The sequence below is a fragment of the Desarmillaria tabescens genome (assembly GCF_030435595.1).
Source record: "Desarmillaria tabescens strain CCBAS 213 chromosome Unknown EV420scaffold_8, whole genome shotgun sequence".
NCBI lineage: Eukaryota > Fungi > Basidiomycota > Agaricomycetes > Agaricales > Physalacriaceae > Desarmillaria > Desarmillaria tabescens.
The window spans coordinates 110,441-125,598 of NW_026848307.1; the positions used below are offsets into that span (position 1 = coordinate 110,441).

Consider the following 15,158-nt stretch of genomic DNA (forward strand, 5'->3'; position numbering starts at 1 on the left):
GTTGCTAGACCCAAGTCAGGCAGAAATATAACGAGACTTTCAAAGTCGGAAAGTGGACCGAGACCTTGTTAGTATACCATTAAATCCCGTTGGGAGAGGTATAGCGTAGGCTGTGCGAAAAAATTCTAATCGGGCTTTATAATTCAAGTGTCAACTCACAAATCGGCCAATTAGTTGTACAATACCAAGGAAGACAACTACATAAACAAAGTCTCCTCTCCCAGTCGGCATTCAGGCTTATATGGACTGCATCTTCACACACGCGACACCTTGAAATCATCAGTTGATAAGCTAGGCCTAGATGAAATGCTTACCTCAAATAAATTGCTTGAATACTTGGAAATATCGTATAAGGGCTTTTCTATTATCGAGCGGCTTCATTCCCGGGTCGCTGTGGCGAAGGGGAAGCTTGGGAACGTGACGATGGACGATGGTGGTATCAACAGGATAAGTACCGGTGCCAACGGCGACGACAAGAGTAGAGGTAACTTTTATCTTATAGAAAATAGGGAAAGTGCCGTAGAGCGCGATCGCTGGGAAGATCGCCTCATCAAGGGCTGGAAGATGCAGGTCCCTCTCACGAACGATATTGTTATGCTGGAAGGAAGCGATAGCTTCAGCTACCAGCTGTGGTTCGGGATCATCGGGTATATCAAGGCGCTTATTTTCTTGAACCAGTAGGAGGATTTCGTCTTCTTCGAGGATGCAGACATCAGTCTGAGCGCTGCACTTTGTACCGCAGACGATAAAAGGTAGCTTCTGCTGGATCATGACGATGCGCCGTCCTGCATCATATCCCAGCTTTTGGAGAAATTCCTTTGTAAAAACTTGAACAGAAGCTTCTTGCCCTGGCCTGGGGCGATTGGCCAGATCGAGATAAAGGAGCAACTTGTAAGTCTCATCGTCGGGGGCCGAACAGCGATCCTCAGTTTCACTGAAGATGCTCATGCCATCGGCGAGTGGCGGCAGCTCATCAACGCCGAAGAACTCGGCCAAACTCTTTTCTTCTACTAGGATATTGTAGGCAGAGAGCTCGCTCTGAGTCCATTCGTTTCCTGATTTCACGTTCCGGGTCAAGTTGGCCATGATTGATGAAGAAGACAGTTGATGCTGCTTATGAAAGTCTTATCAGATATTTCGTGTTCTAGGAGGAGTTAAGTGCTGTCGTCGTCGAAAAAAAAAAGCAACGTGTGTCTCATCGTTTGTTGGTGTTGGTGTTGGTACCGGCCCAAGGTCCCAATAAGGAACGGCCGGGCCCACAGCCCAAACATGGCAAGCCATGCGCTGTGGCCAAGGGTCATCCGAATCCGGCACCTGTTTATGTAAGCTGGTGCGAGCTCCATCGTCTACTCGTCTTCCCACATCCATTCCTCAACTTTTCGTATCGGACGCCTCCATGAATCCTGCCGCACCCTCTCTACGAACTTAACGCTCCATTACATTCTCCTCTATCTCATACCACTCTTCCCTAACTCTTAATCTTGACTTCTTCCGCACTTCTGCCTGGGTTTAGTATCACGGTGAGACATATGGACTGATAGCATCGACAATACACCAATACAACTCACCTCCTCCTCCTCAAAATTCGCCATCTTCCTCAACTGAAAGAGCAGGGAAGTGGTACGGCCCGAACAACCGGACCCCTATCGTTTGTTGACCAGAGGATTGTCAAAGCCCGGCCCGGCTCGGCTTGGAGGGCTTGGGCTATTTACCTGAGCTGTATCAGCGGAGATGGCCAATCAATCCAGTTCAGTTCCAGTTTTCGGCTTGAAGAGGCTCAGGCCTGTAAAATCACAAGCCCAAGCCCGCTCAGGCTCAGGCTAGGCTCGGCTCGGCTAGGCTTAGGGCTTTTGAGCCAGGCCCTGTCAATCGCTACTCCCTTGGCACTTTAAGTACCCCCCCCCACCCATTGCGGAGAGTTGTAAGCCGCCGCCGCCTTCGTACTGATTTTTAAGCGTCGATTAAATTGTTCTCATTTCAGCGCTGGGCGTTCTAAGCCTGAGCGTCATTCGGTTTTGTCAAGGCATGCGACACGCGACGACTAGGCATAATAGACCTTGGGGTTATTCAAGGGCCAATGTCTTTCATTAACGTTAACGGTTATACTAGCCGACGGACGTCAGTCTTTTCGGGCTTATGACGCTGCCACTGTTGCAAATCCCCGGCAGGGTTCACCGCCCTCAGGCATCCAAGTTGATACTTAACCTGGTGGTGATGGACTTCACTTAGACCATCTTCATGTTGGCCTTTTTCTTGTTTCTCTGCTACGCCTCCTTGGCGCTCTCTCTGCCTGAGGTTCAACTGGGTACAACGAAGCTTGTAGGGAGTGACCTATCGCTCTCGCAGCTAGAGTTCTTTGGCGGTTTGTGATCATCCGCTGTCTAAATACTGTTGTTTATCGGAAGCATCAAGGCATTCCATACGCTGAACCACCTCTTGGAGCGTTGCGTTTGCAGCCTCCCGTGCTGAAAACTGATCTCGAAGTTGAAACCTTCAATGCCAGTGAGTTTGATCTGGCTTGCCTCCAGGCCGTGGGTGTTTCCCTTTTATTTGTGGTGCTCTTCAAAGGCTGAGCCTTTCAATATAGGGCTTGCCTATCGACGCAATCTCGGAAGATTGCTTGACCATCAATGTTTTGCGACCATCTGGGACATTCCATAACGCTTCGCTGCCAGTGTTATTTTGGTCTGACATCCCTGTTTAAAAGGTGAACAGCCCGCTAATATTTGTTCAAAATTCTTTTAGGATCCACGGTGGTAGTTATTATGAAGGCTCAGCTTCTCTCTATGACGGTAGTACAATTGTGACCCAAAGTGTCCTAAGAGTAGGTGTTATTATCTGCATCCTGTAGCACTAATACTGAGCACCTAATCCAGGCCACACCCGTCATTTACGTCAATTTTAACTATCGTCTCGGGCCTCTCGGATTTCCACAGGCCACGGACAGAGAAAAACTAAATCTTGGGCTCAAAGACCAGCTCGCAGCACTAGAATGGGTCCAACACAATATCGGTGCATTTGGTGGCGACAAGAACAAGGTTTGATGCTCTTTTTAGCGTTTGTAGATGACTGAAGAGTGAGTAGGTGACTGTTTTCGGAGAGAGTGTAGGGGCTAGTATGACATCCATTCTCTTCTTACATCCGTCAATTTCGGACCTGGCATGGGCGGGGGTGGGTTGAAATACTCCCAGCTTCATATGTGCTTGCTGTACTCAACCCGAATCCCAGATCTTCGAGTCCGGGACTGCAAGCACCCCACCCCCATTCAATGCTACTGCTCGAGAAGATCGAGAAGATGCCTGGAATAATTTCGTGGCCGCCATACCGGAGTGCAGTAGCTACGTCGGAACATCTCCAACATTTTCCTGCGTGCAAAATGCGAGCTCTTCTGAAGTCTACGAAGGATTTTTACAGGCGTATTCTAACACAACGGAGAAGTTTATTTTTCGTCCTACTCTCGATGGGCCTTCAGGTCTCTTTCCTGACTTGCCTTCGCGCCTGCTCCTCACGGGACAGTTCGCGCGTTTACCGTTCATTGCTGGTACAAATCTAGATGAAGGCAAGGACGCTCCTCAAATGTATTGTACCTGTATTAACCCAGCTCACAGGAACCCTGTTCAGCTCGCCGACGCAGAACTATACCGAAGAAGTGATTCGCTCAATAGTGAATGCAAGCTACTCGCCCCCTGCTGTCCCGACAGATGTCATGAATGAACTGATGGATCTGTATCCGGACGACCCAGCAGACGGGTCTCCGTATAATACAGGAAACGAGACCTTTGGCTTGTCTCCTGGCAATAAGAGGATATCTGCAATCTGTATGAGCGAGCCTCCCTTTTTTTGCCCTACATTTTTAACCCCGAATCCAGTGGGCGACCTGGCATTCAACTCCCAAAGACGCCTCTGGAGCCAAACGACCGCGGATGTGGGCGTGAAGTCGTATGCGTATAGATTCGCACAACGACTTTCCTCTATACCGGCTTACCTCGGGGGTAAGTCCTGTTTTACTTGAACGTTACAAAGCCAAGTGCTCATTCCGCACGAAGTGCCCCATGGGGGAGAGCTTCCATTCGTCTTCGGCGACGTAGCAGCTATGAATGAAACAGCGTCAGTAGTTGCCCTGAGTACTGTGATGATTGATTATTGGTTGTCATTCGCAACGAGTCTGGATCCCAACGACGGCTTCGGCTCGCAGCGCCCAACATGGGCTCAGTATACGGCTAGCGATCAGGTAATGCATTCCACTGTCTTCGCAGGACTGAAGTCTCTGACTTCAAGTAGGCGCTGCTACAAATTAGTGCCGACAACTTGACCATGGTACCCGATGATTTTAACAAGGAGAAGATAGACTTCATCATTAGCCAGAAAGTCGCTTTCCGATATCGTTAGGAGGCCAATAGATATATAAGTAGTTCTTTTCATGTTTCGACACCTAAGCTGTCTTGGAGTTATTTGAGAATGGACTCTCGATCTAACTCCAATCTAACTCACGAGAAATCAAAATTGGCTATGCATTTCCGTTTGATACACAGATAGTAATGTAAGTACGAAAGAGACTACCGTGTTACATACAAGATGGATGGAGCGTGTGCCGATGGATGGGAGCGTAGGGAAAAATAAACAGAACGCAATCTATACAAGTGAAAAATGACAGCATAAATCCAAACACAATCCACCCGAAGTACAACAAAGGAAGGGACGATGCGTTCAGATATGAGAAGATAGATAGATGATAGTATACTGCATAAACAGACCGACCCAATCTATGACTAGCGATACTTTTAAAGGTGGGAAGACGGATACGAGCAGGCTGAGGCACAATTCGAGCATGCGACATGCGAGTGATGGGGTTGGTAAGAGGGCCAGAGCTCTCATGCTGAGAGGGTGGTGCAGGCCAGCGATAAACGCGAGGCGTCACGGATGGAGCCGGGGAAGGGGTCAAAGAAGACAAAGAAAAGATAGCATTGGGCGGTGTCAGGGGAGCGTCTGGAGTGACGGGGCTGGACGAACGGGGAATGGTGATGGGCGCGATAACGACGCTGCGTCTCGGCGGGGTGGGTGGCTCATCATCGTCGAGATCACTGGCCGTCGTCGGGTTGCGAAGCGATGACGACGGCAGAAAGGGTGGCAAGCTGGATGTTGGAGGGTCTGAGACGGAGCGCATATTGGCGAGGACTGGCCTAGTCCAGATGGGAAGGTCGTCCACGCGCCGCCACGAGTCTCCAGCCTGTCTTCAAGTTTATCAGACAGTAGCGAAGTTGGCAAGCCGTGCACGACTGAGGGTTTTCGGGCCCGAAATCAAACAATACCTTCACCGTCAGATCCGAAGGAGGGGTTTCTATCAATAGTTCCAGTAGCTCCAGTGTAGGGTTGACAAAATGAGATTCAAGCTCATCATCTCCTTCGCAATTGCCATCGTTTTGGATATTGTCGCCGGCACCGATGCCTCCTGCTACCTTAGTTGTCCAGACACATAGTCGCCACCGAGTTTTGTTGATACGACATAGTCAGGTTGAATTGTCACCACTATATTCTCGTGTTAACATCCGGTCGAAGAGAAGTGTTGTAGCAATTACCGGGAGCAGAAACCAGTTCGAGACTTTCTCGTGATGGTGACAGCTTAAGGTGCCGATAGCACAGTAAATTCGCTGAAACATCTCATTGAGGTCGTCTCATGGCAAAACCATCACTACGTACTGACGATTGCTTTTGTTAAAAGTAACAAGTCTGCGCTGCTACTAGCGCGCCCTGGCAAGCACGCCGACTAGAGTTCTTATCATCGTGGTGAGTATCCGTTCGACCAAAACGGAGGGAGTGGCCACGACGACCGAAGCACCAGTATTGAGATGATCACACATACAAAGGCTACCAGAAACATCGGTTAATTATTCAAAGCTCCAGAGGAAAGATAAGTACCTTGAAATGAAATACTACTCTACGCAATGCTCAAACCTTCATACTTCCCTTCGAGCCACTAGCGCCTGCACCAAGCTCTTTCCACCACTGCGTCTTCTTTGAGCCGCCGCCCTCATCTTTACGTCGAACCACCGTTGCCAAACCCGAACTCACACCCTTCCTCCCACCGCCGGGGAACGCATCCACCTGTACCTCCTCATTGTTGGCATCCTGTCTCTTCCGCTTCTTGCCCTCAGGCTTCTTCTGCACGGTGCCCTTTTCCCACTCTTTACGATGCAACCGGTAAACCGCCATCGTCGCTCGCGCATCAGTCAGCTATAACAGAGCAGGCGTCAGACGAGCCGGAGGAGAAAGAGACACGAACATACACTTGAATGCTCTCCATCCTGTATAGTTATATCCAGCTCCTGCTTTACTAGATTTCGAAGAGCGACAAAACGGCTTTTTACCACCTTGAATTTTCCAGCATAATACTGCGTATCGCGAAGTTGACTTCGTGGATGTGAGAGAAGGAGAACCTGAGGTGGCGGGTGTTAAGATTAAGTACTTGCTTTGCAACACTGAGCACCGCACCTTCAAATCGTTGTATACTGCATGTCCCACTAATATCCTATCCTGCAGCAAGTCCGATACCTGTTTTTGCACCTCCTCGAACGGTTTTGCTAGTTACCGTCAGCCCAGAAAAGATCAGAACGTACGCAACAGACATACCTCTGACCATATCCGATGGACGTATTCCACTATACCGCGTCCGATAATCTACCACTCTTTCCTTCTGCCTCACAAACTCATCCATCTGCACCGCCCCATAGAAATTAACCACCGTCACCCGTGCCAACGACGACTCGGACCCATCAATGCCTATACCCACCATCTCGCAATCTATCGAGAGGTATTTGCCTGGCCTGATTCCCTCAATATCAATCAATGCAGAGACGACAGGCCTACAGAACTCACATTTTCTGCGCATCAGTATACGTGACCTCACCTGCGACCATACGTCGCAGAGCAGACAGCGATTCCCCATTCTTCAAATCTGAAGTTGAAGTTGAAGGTGGCGGATGCTCTGGCATTTCTTCAGGAATCGCAAGTGAGGCAAATGAGTTGACACTGGGAGACCGGGAATGCGCTGTCTTCCGCCGCTTTCTGGGCTGTTCGTGGGATGTTGAGCTAGGTAATTTCTTCCTATTCAATGAGCAGACGATACTGTAAGAATTGGCCTAGCAGTACCTTCTGAAGCGCAAGCCAATTCGACGACGCCGACGGTCGTTTTTTCTGCGTTACCATTTTTGCTCCGCCTCCCATTATGTTTGAATAAGTCGCCGGTTCGTTACACGGTGTTAGCGGTCGAAAGAAAAGAGCTTGTATGCTCTGAGATGGCGGTACAGAACCAAAGTGTGCATTTGCATAAATAAACAATAAAAATAACCTAATCCTCTTACATACTCGCACCAAATAAAATCCACTCTCTGCACAAAAGGTTACACTGCTCATGAAAGTCGTGATTGTTGCGTGCCTCTAAAAATACTATTGTACTGCTGATGATACTTGTAAATGTATGGACAAATTGACAAATAAGTAACAAATGTGCTAGAAAAAAGTCCGATGCAATGCAAATGCAATGATGAGGAACGAAAACTTGGACAGGACTTGGAAGAAAAAACGCAGATATACCAGCGGCCTGGCCCGCAGGTCTTATATCTTGAGTTCCCGGAATCCTCTTACATCGACACGTCCGCTGCCATTACGCCGCCATTCCTCGTCATCGGCGTCAGCATTTGTCACCTGGACACCACTTGGGACATAACGTCCACCAGGGATGATGATTTTTCCAGCACTCGGACGGCTCTTGGGTAACCCCAATCGTTTCCGTTGTCGCCGTGTCAGCGGTTTCTCCGCAATGACAGGCGCTGGAGAACCTCGTGACGACGACGACTCCGAGGACGAAGCGGCTGAGGAGGCAGGTGATAACGAGGGCGTAGTGCGCGGTGGTGACTGCTCATCGTCGTCATCGTCTTCTGATTCGGAGGAGGATAGCTCTGACAATGGTTCGTCAAAATCATCGATGATCGCTTGGATAGCGGCGTTGGTACGTGTTCGTTTAGCTCGTCCTTCACGCTCGTCCTCTTCTTGAGACTTGAAGGTGTCTGTGGTTTCGGATGAGCCCGATGCTGACGTCTCGTCGAATGACCGTTTGGGTGACCGTTGCAGCCTGGTAGGGGGTAGTAATGAATTAAGATTAGGAGGAGCGGGGGTAGGCGAAGTCGAGGGTGGAGGTGGTGTATACGTTGAAGCAGGAGAAACCGAGCGTGCAGGCGTGACGGGTAGAGGGACTTGACTGGGATCGGCTGGTGAAGGATGTGAAAGACGCAGTCTAACTTTGGCTACGGTCTTCCTCTTCATTGCGTTCTTTAATTCCCGCTTCTTTGCATTCTTCGATATCACTGGAGATGACGGAATGATATCGCCGTCTTCATCGGAGGCCTGTGTTTCCTGAATACATGGCAGTCCAACATGGGGACCCCGAAGGTTACGGATAGAGGAGAAATGTTCCCAGTCATGGTATCTAAGAAGTATAAGGACGCTGAAGCGATATGAATGGAAATGGTGACTGACGCAACATAAATTGTTGGACCACTAGTACCGTCCTCGTCTTCACCGTCCGGGGGATCTCCTTCTTCCTCAACATTATCGGCGCGCCTCTTGTCCCGTCTTATCCTTCTACGGTCGCGATCGTTCAATCCATCGAGGTCCATCACCTGGTCTTCCTCCTCTTGCTTGATGATGGACGCAGAAGTATGCGGCGTCTTGGGGCTTTCGCACTGAATGACATACACCAGGCCGGGCTGGACGACCTTGATGTTCCGTTTCGTAAGATGCGCAAACGCAGAAAGTTCCATGTGGCCGCCGTAAGTAGCTGCAAACGTAAATTAGACATAATCCAAGACGGACGTAAACAAATCGCATACTTACCATTCTCCCGCATGCCCCTCAAGTACCCTTCCAAACCTTCCTTCCCACTCCCGAATTCGTCCACGTCGACGAAGCCCTCATACCGTTCACGGTGTTGAGCAATCCAATCACACACATCGCGCCTCACTTGCGCATGTCGCGACGGAGAGCCGTAGTATTGATCGGAAAGAGCGCGAAAAAGGCAATTCCCATCCCCAACCGTCGGCGCCGCATAGAGACCCAGTGACCGCAGCTGGCTCTGTAATTCAGCGGTAGACGAAGTGGGATCGGTCAAAAGCTGTAAATTGCCATATTAGGATCCTTGGCTCATCATAGTTAAAAAGCAGCTGAATAGACATACCTTGGCTTTCGACGAGCGAGTCGTTCGAGAGCGTACTGCGAGCTCGATATTAGCTGAAAACAGCCTGTAGGAAGGGAAAACTGACAGTTACTTCGCCTTGCAGAGCCCATGGTAGAGGTGATGGTAGTAAATGTTCAAGAGGGGATTCTCAAATCGGGGTCTCGCCTGATCAGGACAGACCCCGGATACTCCATCGGTGGCAATGTTTGGCGGTGCTTCTGTTGGAAAACCTCCGTTGCCGGAACTCGGCACCTTCTCCCGCTACCCCTCCAGCTCTGTTCTCCATTTCGGAGCTAGCGTGCCCAGGGTACATGGAGCCTCCAGGTGCTGTAGCTCCCCTAAGTGCCCCACAGTTTTCCGGGGTCGAGACCTAGAAGACGTGAGCCGCCTGTGACAGATTGATCTATTTACATCATGATGAATGATGACTTGAGGACTTCGGATAGCTCATGTGGGCGTTATGTCTCTGTTTTGAACAAGCTATCTGTCGATCTGAAACTGCGGAAACAGTTTCCAAGATGAAATCTTTCCGTCGTCATCTGGTCGTGATTTAATGTCGCGGTCATACGCACAAGACGCGAAAATTCAGGGAGAGACAATACAGCCCCCGGCATGCAAGGACCAGCATCGTGTATTGTCGCGGATCGATACGGCACGGGGGCAGGGACACGCCATGAACGCGTGTGTGTCTATTTCGAGAAATCTTAAATTTTTATTTGATGAATCGGTCTAGGCCGATCAATCTCACCATCATTTCATCCTGACTCATAAAAATGTCCAAGCCTCTAAGTGCGTATTGCTATACTTTTCAAGATTGAAACATACCGCATAGTAATTGCGTCGTTAGTATTCGTTACCGGTAACGCCAACAAACTCAAGGAAGTCAAGGCCATCCTGTCATCCGGCCCTGTGCCAGTCGAGATTGACTCCAGGAGTCTAGACAGTGCGTCATATCCTTCGGCTATCCGTCATAACAACCGACCTTTTCCAGTCGAAGAAATACAAGGCACTACTCAAGAGGTAGCCAGAGCCAAATGTAGCAAAGCCGCAGAACTGGTGAACCTTTCCAGGATATCAAAAAAAAAGTACGCTGATTGTCTACCAGCTTAACGGACCATGCATAACAGAAGACACCGCTCTCTGCTTTGAGGCTCTTAAAGGCCTCCCAGGTCCATACATCAAGCACTTCCTTGCTGATCTCGGCCACGAAGGCTTGAACAACCTCCTGGTTGGCTTCCCCACAAAAGCTGCGTGGGCCTTGTGCACTTTTGCGTACTGCGAAGGACCAGGTCATCTATTTTCTTTTCTTGTCAGTCATGTTCACTTTCCTCACATCCAATCACAGGGAAGGAGGTGCACCTTTTCGAAGGACGAACGGACGGCTCCATCGTGCACGCAAGAGGGCCTGGAGTATTCGGATGGGACCCCGTGTTCCAGCCCGACGGCAGTGATTTGACGTGAGTACGTTCTATTCCCTACCAATTATCCCACCCAACCAATTTCTTGCAGCTACGCTGAAATGCCATCCGATGTGAAGAACAAGATTTCACATCGATATAGAGCGCTTGAAAAGCTTCGTGTCTACCTTCAATCCATAGACCAGTGAACCGTACAATCGACATAGAGTATGCCAGAAATCCGGTAAATAATAGGGTCGAATTATGTCATGAGTCATTTAGAGTAGCTAGCTGTATAGTAAAATGTAGCGAGTCCATGTGCTCAATATAGGATGCGTAACAGACTAGTCTGACTCGGTGCCTCGGATAACCGTCATATCCTTCTGCACCTCATTTGCTACTCTCCTCGCCGCAAGCAGGCCAATTGGCTGCTGCGGCCTGACATGCTCCCACCAGCCGTCAGGAAGCCTTTCTTGACCAAAGAACTGCCTCAACCTCTCCACCGGCACAGTAGCCGTGCCATCGCTACCATCGCGGAATAACAACCACGACAGTCCACTCTCGCCTAGGGCAACCTGCTCATGCCACCAATTCATCGGCTTATCAAGCGCGGCCTCGCGTTTGACACGGACCATCGCAAAGTCACGTATGGACAGTCCGGAAGGAGAGACACTGAGCAAGGCGTCGAGGAGCTCAGAGTCAGGACAGTGAGAAGGATGGTTTACGTGAACGAGAGAGGCTCGGTGCGCGAGTTTGGAGGCGCCAAAGTCTGAAAGGGCCGCCAGACTCAGCACCCAAGTCCACTGCCACGGCCAGCCTTTGAAATGGAAGGTTCCAGAAAGAAGGTAGCCAGGGAGGGCAAGAAGAAGGGCGAGCGGGATGGAAAGGTTGTAGACATGTACAAGAGCTCTGATGAGGTCAAAAAAAGCGATGCCTTGACCGTCTCTGGAGCTAGAGTACCACGATAATGAGCCACAAGCGATGTTAATAAATGATAGAGCTTACATATATCCATGATTTGCAAGGGCGTTCAAGGCGGGGCAAGGCGCTCTGCACCGGCTGGAGGATGCTGCGGCAATGTAAGCATGGTCGAGAACCTTGGATGATTCTGCAGCAATTCGAGAAGAGCGAGAAGAAGAAATAGACATTGTCAAGAGCTGTATCGGAGATGTGTGCTGCCTGAGATAGCTGTAAACTTGTATGCCTGCCAGAGAGAAAGAATAGACGACCGCGAGATCAACTCGTGGAGTATTCAAGCAGTAAAAGGGCGACCGGCGAGAATTAAACCAAGAGGTAGAAACAGAAAGAGCGAGATAGAATAGGATGGACACAAGACGAGGGAGTAGGATGTTCGTGTTCAAGGAGCAAGACGCGTCCGCAGCGTGTTTTAAGCTCTTCGGCTTACCGATCCGGTACCCGACGCGAAGGCATTATGTCATCGAAGATTTCTCAGCTTTCAATCAACTTTCAATCGTAAGTATAGTCCTTTCACCTGCAATAGATCTATGCTTGGGCATTATAAGCGTCATGCGTGGAATCTGGGCCGCTACGTTCAAGTTTAATTCTACGAGGCTAGTCGCTCGAGATCAGTACCAAACAGGTACCGGGTATCATTCCGCCTTCTCGAAGCTTAATACAACATTTACGAAGAAGTTACAGTTACCGGTCCACCGGACCGCTACGGTTCTCTCATACCTTAACCCTGTGATGCTCTTACGATAAAAAATGGCCGTTACAAGAGCTAGAGCGTTCAGATGACCTCCTGCACCACTTTTCGCGGCGCCCATAATGATAAAAGACATCCCACGGACCGTAGAAAAACAGTGGCCCTAGGTGCACTGGAAGTATTAATCCCGCTTCCTTTTTTCCCCGCATTCCCCCACTACCCCACCCCCACAATCAACATGTGGATTATGCCATTGCGAGGGAAATATATGGTGTGGGCCATAACGGGTACGCTGATACGTGTTGTTTAACATAGTATTTAGCTCATCACCGGGTACTCTAGCTTGCTGCTGCCAAGGCTTCCTCCTCCTTGGATATGATCAAGGCGTTATGAGCGGAATTGTGAGTAGCCAAGTCAGCCCTGTCCAGCAACAGGCCAGCATAAACATATGCTCTCTCTGTAGATCGGTGCCGACAACCAGTTCGGACAGGATTTCAACCGTCCGGATGCAACAGCCCAAGGAACTATTGTGAGTTGTTGATTTATACCATGCCTAGCAAATCCTGAGTATCCCGTCTCTGTAGGTAGCAATCTATGTGCGTAACCTTTGCTGTATTAAGCACCTCTCAATTACTCATCATGCTCTGTAGGATATCGGCTGTGCAGTCGGGAGCTTGGTGGTCTTTTTCTGGGGTGAATCCGTTGGACGAAAACGAATGATCATGTCAGGTGCTACCATCATGCTTATCGGTACCGTAGGTCGGCCAATCGTTCTTCTCGCATCGTCTTCTGAGGTCCCTTTTTCAGGCCATTCTCACGAGCTCGACGACGAGAGCTCAGCTATATGTTGGGCGCATTGTGACCGGCTTCGTGCGTGTGGAATTTGTGTGAGAAATTACGTCGCTGATATCACGGTACAGGGTAATGGCTTTAATTCTTCTTCAATTCCGGTGTATCAATCAGAAACATGCGCCGGGCATATCCGAGGAGCTTTAGTCTGCTTAAACTCTACGATTACGATCGTAGGACTAGTCATAGTATGGCTCTTGGTCATATCTGCTTATCATCGAACTGACGAGCATGTAGGCTTACTGGCTGGACTACGGTATGAGCTTCGTGGAAGGTGAGGTCCGCTCTAATTCTCGCAAGTTCGCTCACTTTTTCTTACCTACTCGGATCTCAAGGACCAAGTCAATGGCGTCTACCGATCGGTTTCCAAGCCGTCTTCGCGCTATGCCTTCTTCTACAAGCCATGGTACTTCCCGACTCGCCTAGATGGCTCATTGCCCATGGGTACAAGGAAGAAGGCGCTCGAGTCATAGCCATGCTTGAAGATCGTGATAGTCCAGACCATCCTGACGTCGTGAGAGCACAAAGGGAGATAGAACTGTCTTTGGAGCAGGAGAGCGCTGGAGGTACACCGAATTTTGGGCCTCTGCGTTCTTTTTCTTTGACACCTCTTTCAGGACCGTTTAGGTATAAAGAGTTGCTGGAGAACGGTCCCATTGGCAACTTTCGCCGGATATGCCTCTGTATAGGTATAAATGTCATGCAACAGTTTACCGGGTATGCTCTTGATGTCTGCTGCTGTTGACAGTACAATCCTAACTTGAGGATGCTAGTTCGAATATGATCAAGTCTGTCAAATCTGACCATATCAGCTTCCATTTCTCTCTGACTATTCATTATTAGCTACCTCGCACCCGTGGTATACCAGAACACGATGGGCCTTTCGCGAAACCTTTCTTTAATCCTCGGGGGATGCACTTCGATCACCTACATGTTCGCTTCATTCATCCCTCTTTGGGTCCGTCATCTCGACTTTCTGTGTGCCACCTCCATACTGACTTTCATTAACCAGACCGTCGATCGCTATGGCCGCAGGCCTTTGCTCATGATATCTGCTACTGGCCTCTCAACATGTTTTATCATAGCCTCTGCCCTTCTGTCGACTGGAAGTAGATCCGCGGCTTATGGTGCCACAGCTATGGTATTCATATTCCAGATATTCCTAGGAATTGGGTTCCTCCCTATCGTAAGCCTATATATATACATCGAGTCCCGCTTTCTGGTTTCTGACGCGCACATTTTCAGCCATGGCTTTATCCAGCGGAGGTGTGTGTAGACTTGATTGCATGTCAGGAATGTTTTGAGACTGATGGGCGCAGATCAGCACCACTCGTATTCGTGCTCGAGGATCTGCGATATCAAGTTTCTTCAATTGGATGTGAGCTTCGTTCAACTTGTTTCTTGATTCTTTCATCATCGCCCATACAGGTGTGTCTTCGCTGTCGTTGAAATGACACCACCTGCTATCCAGAATATCAATTGGCGTGTCTTCATCATCTTCGCGATATTCAACGCTTGCTGGGTTCCAGTTGTTTATTTCGTGAGTAAACTTTTCTCGCTGTTTTGGGTGACATTTTTATCCTCGTACTGCAGTTCTTCCCTGAAACGCGGGGCCTAGAGTTGGAAGCTATAGATCATATCTTTGAGAAGGGAGGTATCACCGGTGGGGTTTGGAGCAGCCGTGGACGCACAGTTGTAGGCAACCCTGTGGCCAAAGCGGTGAAAGCGGAGGCTGAAGTTGATGTCAAAGAGGACGCGATGAAGGAAGACGCATAGGAACTTCGGCAGTTCCTTTCACGGGTGTCCCTTACTGCTCGGAGCTTTGGTAGATGATTTCTTTTTCTGTCATGACAAAGTCTGCTCTTCACCAATTTCTACGTGTCATCTCAGTCACTGCGAACTCATAAAGAAGGATGGGCCGGTGCATCTGAAAACTCTAAATCCAGGGATGATTAGAATGCTGTATTGAGATCGACAGAACAATACAAGTGTTTTTCCCATATTCCGTATCATTATA

The 15,158-nt window shown here is 49.3% G+C and overlaps 7 protein-coding genes across 7 annotated transcripts; 3 read left to right on the plus strand and 4 right to left on the minus strand.

Annotated features, from left to right (window-relative positions):
- Positions 1 to 108: 108 nt before the first annotated feature.
- Positions 109 to 1,141, minus strand: EV420DRAFT_1521305 (uncharacterized protein). The gene is made up of 2 exons (XM_060472212.1): positions 315 to 1,141; positions 109 to 269 (listed from the first exon to the last, which is right to left on the minus strand). The coding sequence occupies exon 1, from the start codon at positions 1,084 to 1,086 to the stop codon at positions 316 to 318; it is 771 nt and encodes a 256-aa protein (XP_060334321.1). The 5' UTR covers positions 1,087 to 1,141; the 3' UTR covers positions 109 to 269; position 315.
- A 624-nt stretch (positions 1,142 to 1,765) lies between these two features.
- Positions 1,766 to 4,404, plus strand: EV420DRAFT_1521306 (extracellular triacylglycerol lipase precursor). Its single transcript, XM_060472213.1, has 13 exons — positions 1,766 to 1,921; positions 1,982 to 2,129; positions 2,169 to 2,362; positions 2,413 to 2,531; positions 2,588 to 2,685; positions 2,746 to 2,824; positions 2,877 to 3,038; positions 3,085 to 3,171; positions 3,229 to 3,559; positions 3,609 to 3,818; positions 3,870 to 3,992; positions 4,047 to 4,231; positions 4,282 to 4,404. The coding sequence occupies exons 3-13, from the start codon at positions 2,239 to 2,241 to the stop codon at positions 4,387 to 4,389; spliced, it is 1,626 nt and encodes a 541-aa protein (XP_060334322.1). The 5' UTR covers positions 1,766 to 1,921; positions 1,982 to 2,129; positions 2,169 to 2,238; the 3' UTR covers positions 4,390 to 4,404.
- A 1,542-nt stretch (positions 4,405 to 5,946) lies between these two features.
- Positions 5,947 to 7,203, minus strand: EV420DRAFT_1264721 (ribonuclease H-like domain-containing protein; the record flags this gene model as incomplete). The annotated part of the gene is made up of 6 exons (XM_060467243.1): positions 5,947 to 6,231; positions 6,285 to 6,434; positions 6,490 to 6,578; positions 6,628 to 6,821; positions 6,874 to 7,097; positions 7,147 to 7,203. The coding sequence occupies 6 exons, from the start codon at positions 7,201 to 7,203 to the stop codon at positions 5,947 to 5,949; spliced, it is 999 nt and encodes a 332-aa protein (XP_060334323.1).
- A 91-nt stretch (positions 7,204 to 7,294) lies between these two features.
- Positions 7,295 to 9,373, minus strand: EV420DRAFT_1521327 (uncharacterized protein). The gene is made up of 5 exons (XM_060472214.1): positions 9,315 to 9,373; positions 9,230 to 9,264; positions 8,890 to 9,166; positions 8,533 to 8,833; positions 7,295 to 8,482 (listed from the first exon to the last, which is right to left on the minus strand). Exons 1-5 carry the CDS (start codon positions 9,337 to 9,339, stop codon positions 7,612 to 7,614), a joined length of 1,509 nt encoding a protein of 502 aa, XP_060334324.1. The 5' UTR covers positions 9,340 to 9,373; the 3' UTR covers positions 7,295 to 7,611.
- A 581-nt stretch (positions 9,374 to 9,954) lies between these two features.
- On the plus strand, positions 9,955 to 10,903 carry EV420DRAFT_1141969 (inosine triphosphate pyrophosphatase-like protein). Its single transcript, XM_060466031.1, has 6 exons — positions 9,955 to 10,018; positions 10,077 to 10,172; positions 10,221 to 10,285; positions 10,335 to 10,518; positions 10,575 to 10,686; positions 10,739 to 10,903. Exons 1-6 carry the CDS (start codon positions 10,003 to 10,005, stop codon positions 10,833 to 10,835), a joined length of 570 nt encoding a protein of 189 aa, XP_060334325.1. The 5' UTR covers positions 9,955 to 10,002; the 3' UTR covers positions 10,836 to 10,903.
- Positions 10,904 to 10,970: 67 nt separating this feature from the next.
- Positions 10,971 to 11,774, minus strand: EV420DRAFT_1638955 (Chloroperoxidase; the record flags this gene model as incomplete). Its single annotated transcript, XM_060476902.1, has 2 exons — positions 10,971 to 11,577; positions 11,632 to 11,774. 2 exons carry the CDS (start codon positions 11,772 to 11,774, stop codon positions 10,971 to 10,973), a joined length of 750 nt encoding a protein of 249 aa, XP_060334326.1.
- A 306-nt stretch (positions 11,775 to 12,080) lies between these two features.
- EV420DRAFT_1521340 (general substrate transporter) lies at positions 12,081 to 15,150 on the plus strand. The gene is made up of 18 exons (XM_060472215.1): positions 12,081 to 12,226; positions 12,286 to 12,579; positions 12,635 to 12,693; positions 12,756 to 12,821; positions 12,877 to 12,888; positions 12,943 to 13,047; positions 13,100 to 13,162; positions 13,213 to 13,329; positions 13,379 to 13,415; positions 13,477 to 13,707; positions 13,759 to 13,858; positions 13,915 to 13,929; positions 13,985 to 14,099; positions 14,154 to 14,327; positions 14,387 to 14,407; positions 14,461 to 14,519; positions 14,570 to 14,681; positions 14,735 to 15,150. Exons 2-18 carry the CDS (start codon positions 12,531 to 12,533, stop codon positions 14,915 to 14,917), a joined length of 1,518 nt encoding a protein of 505 aa, XP_060334327.1. The 5' UTR covers positions 12,081 to 12,226; positions 12,286 to 12,530; the 3' UTR covers positions 14,918 to 15,150.
- Positions 15,151 to 15,158: the final 8 nt, after the last annotated feature.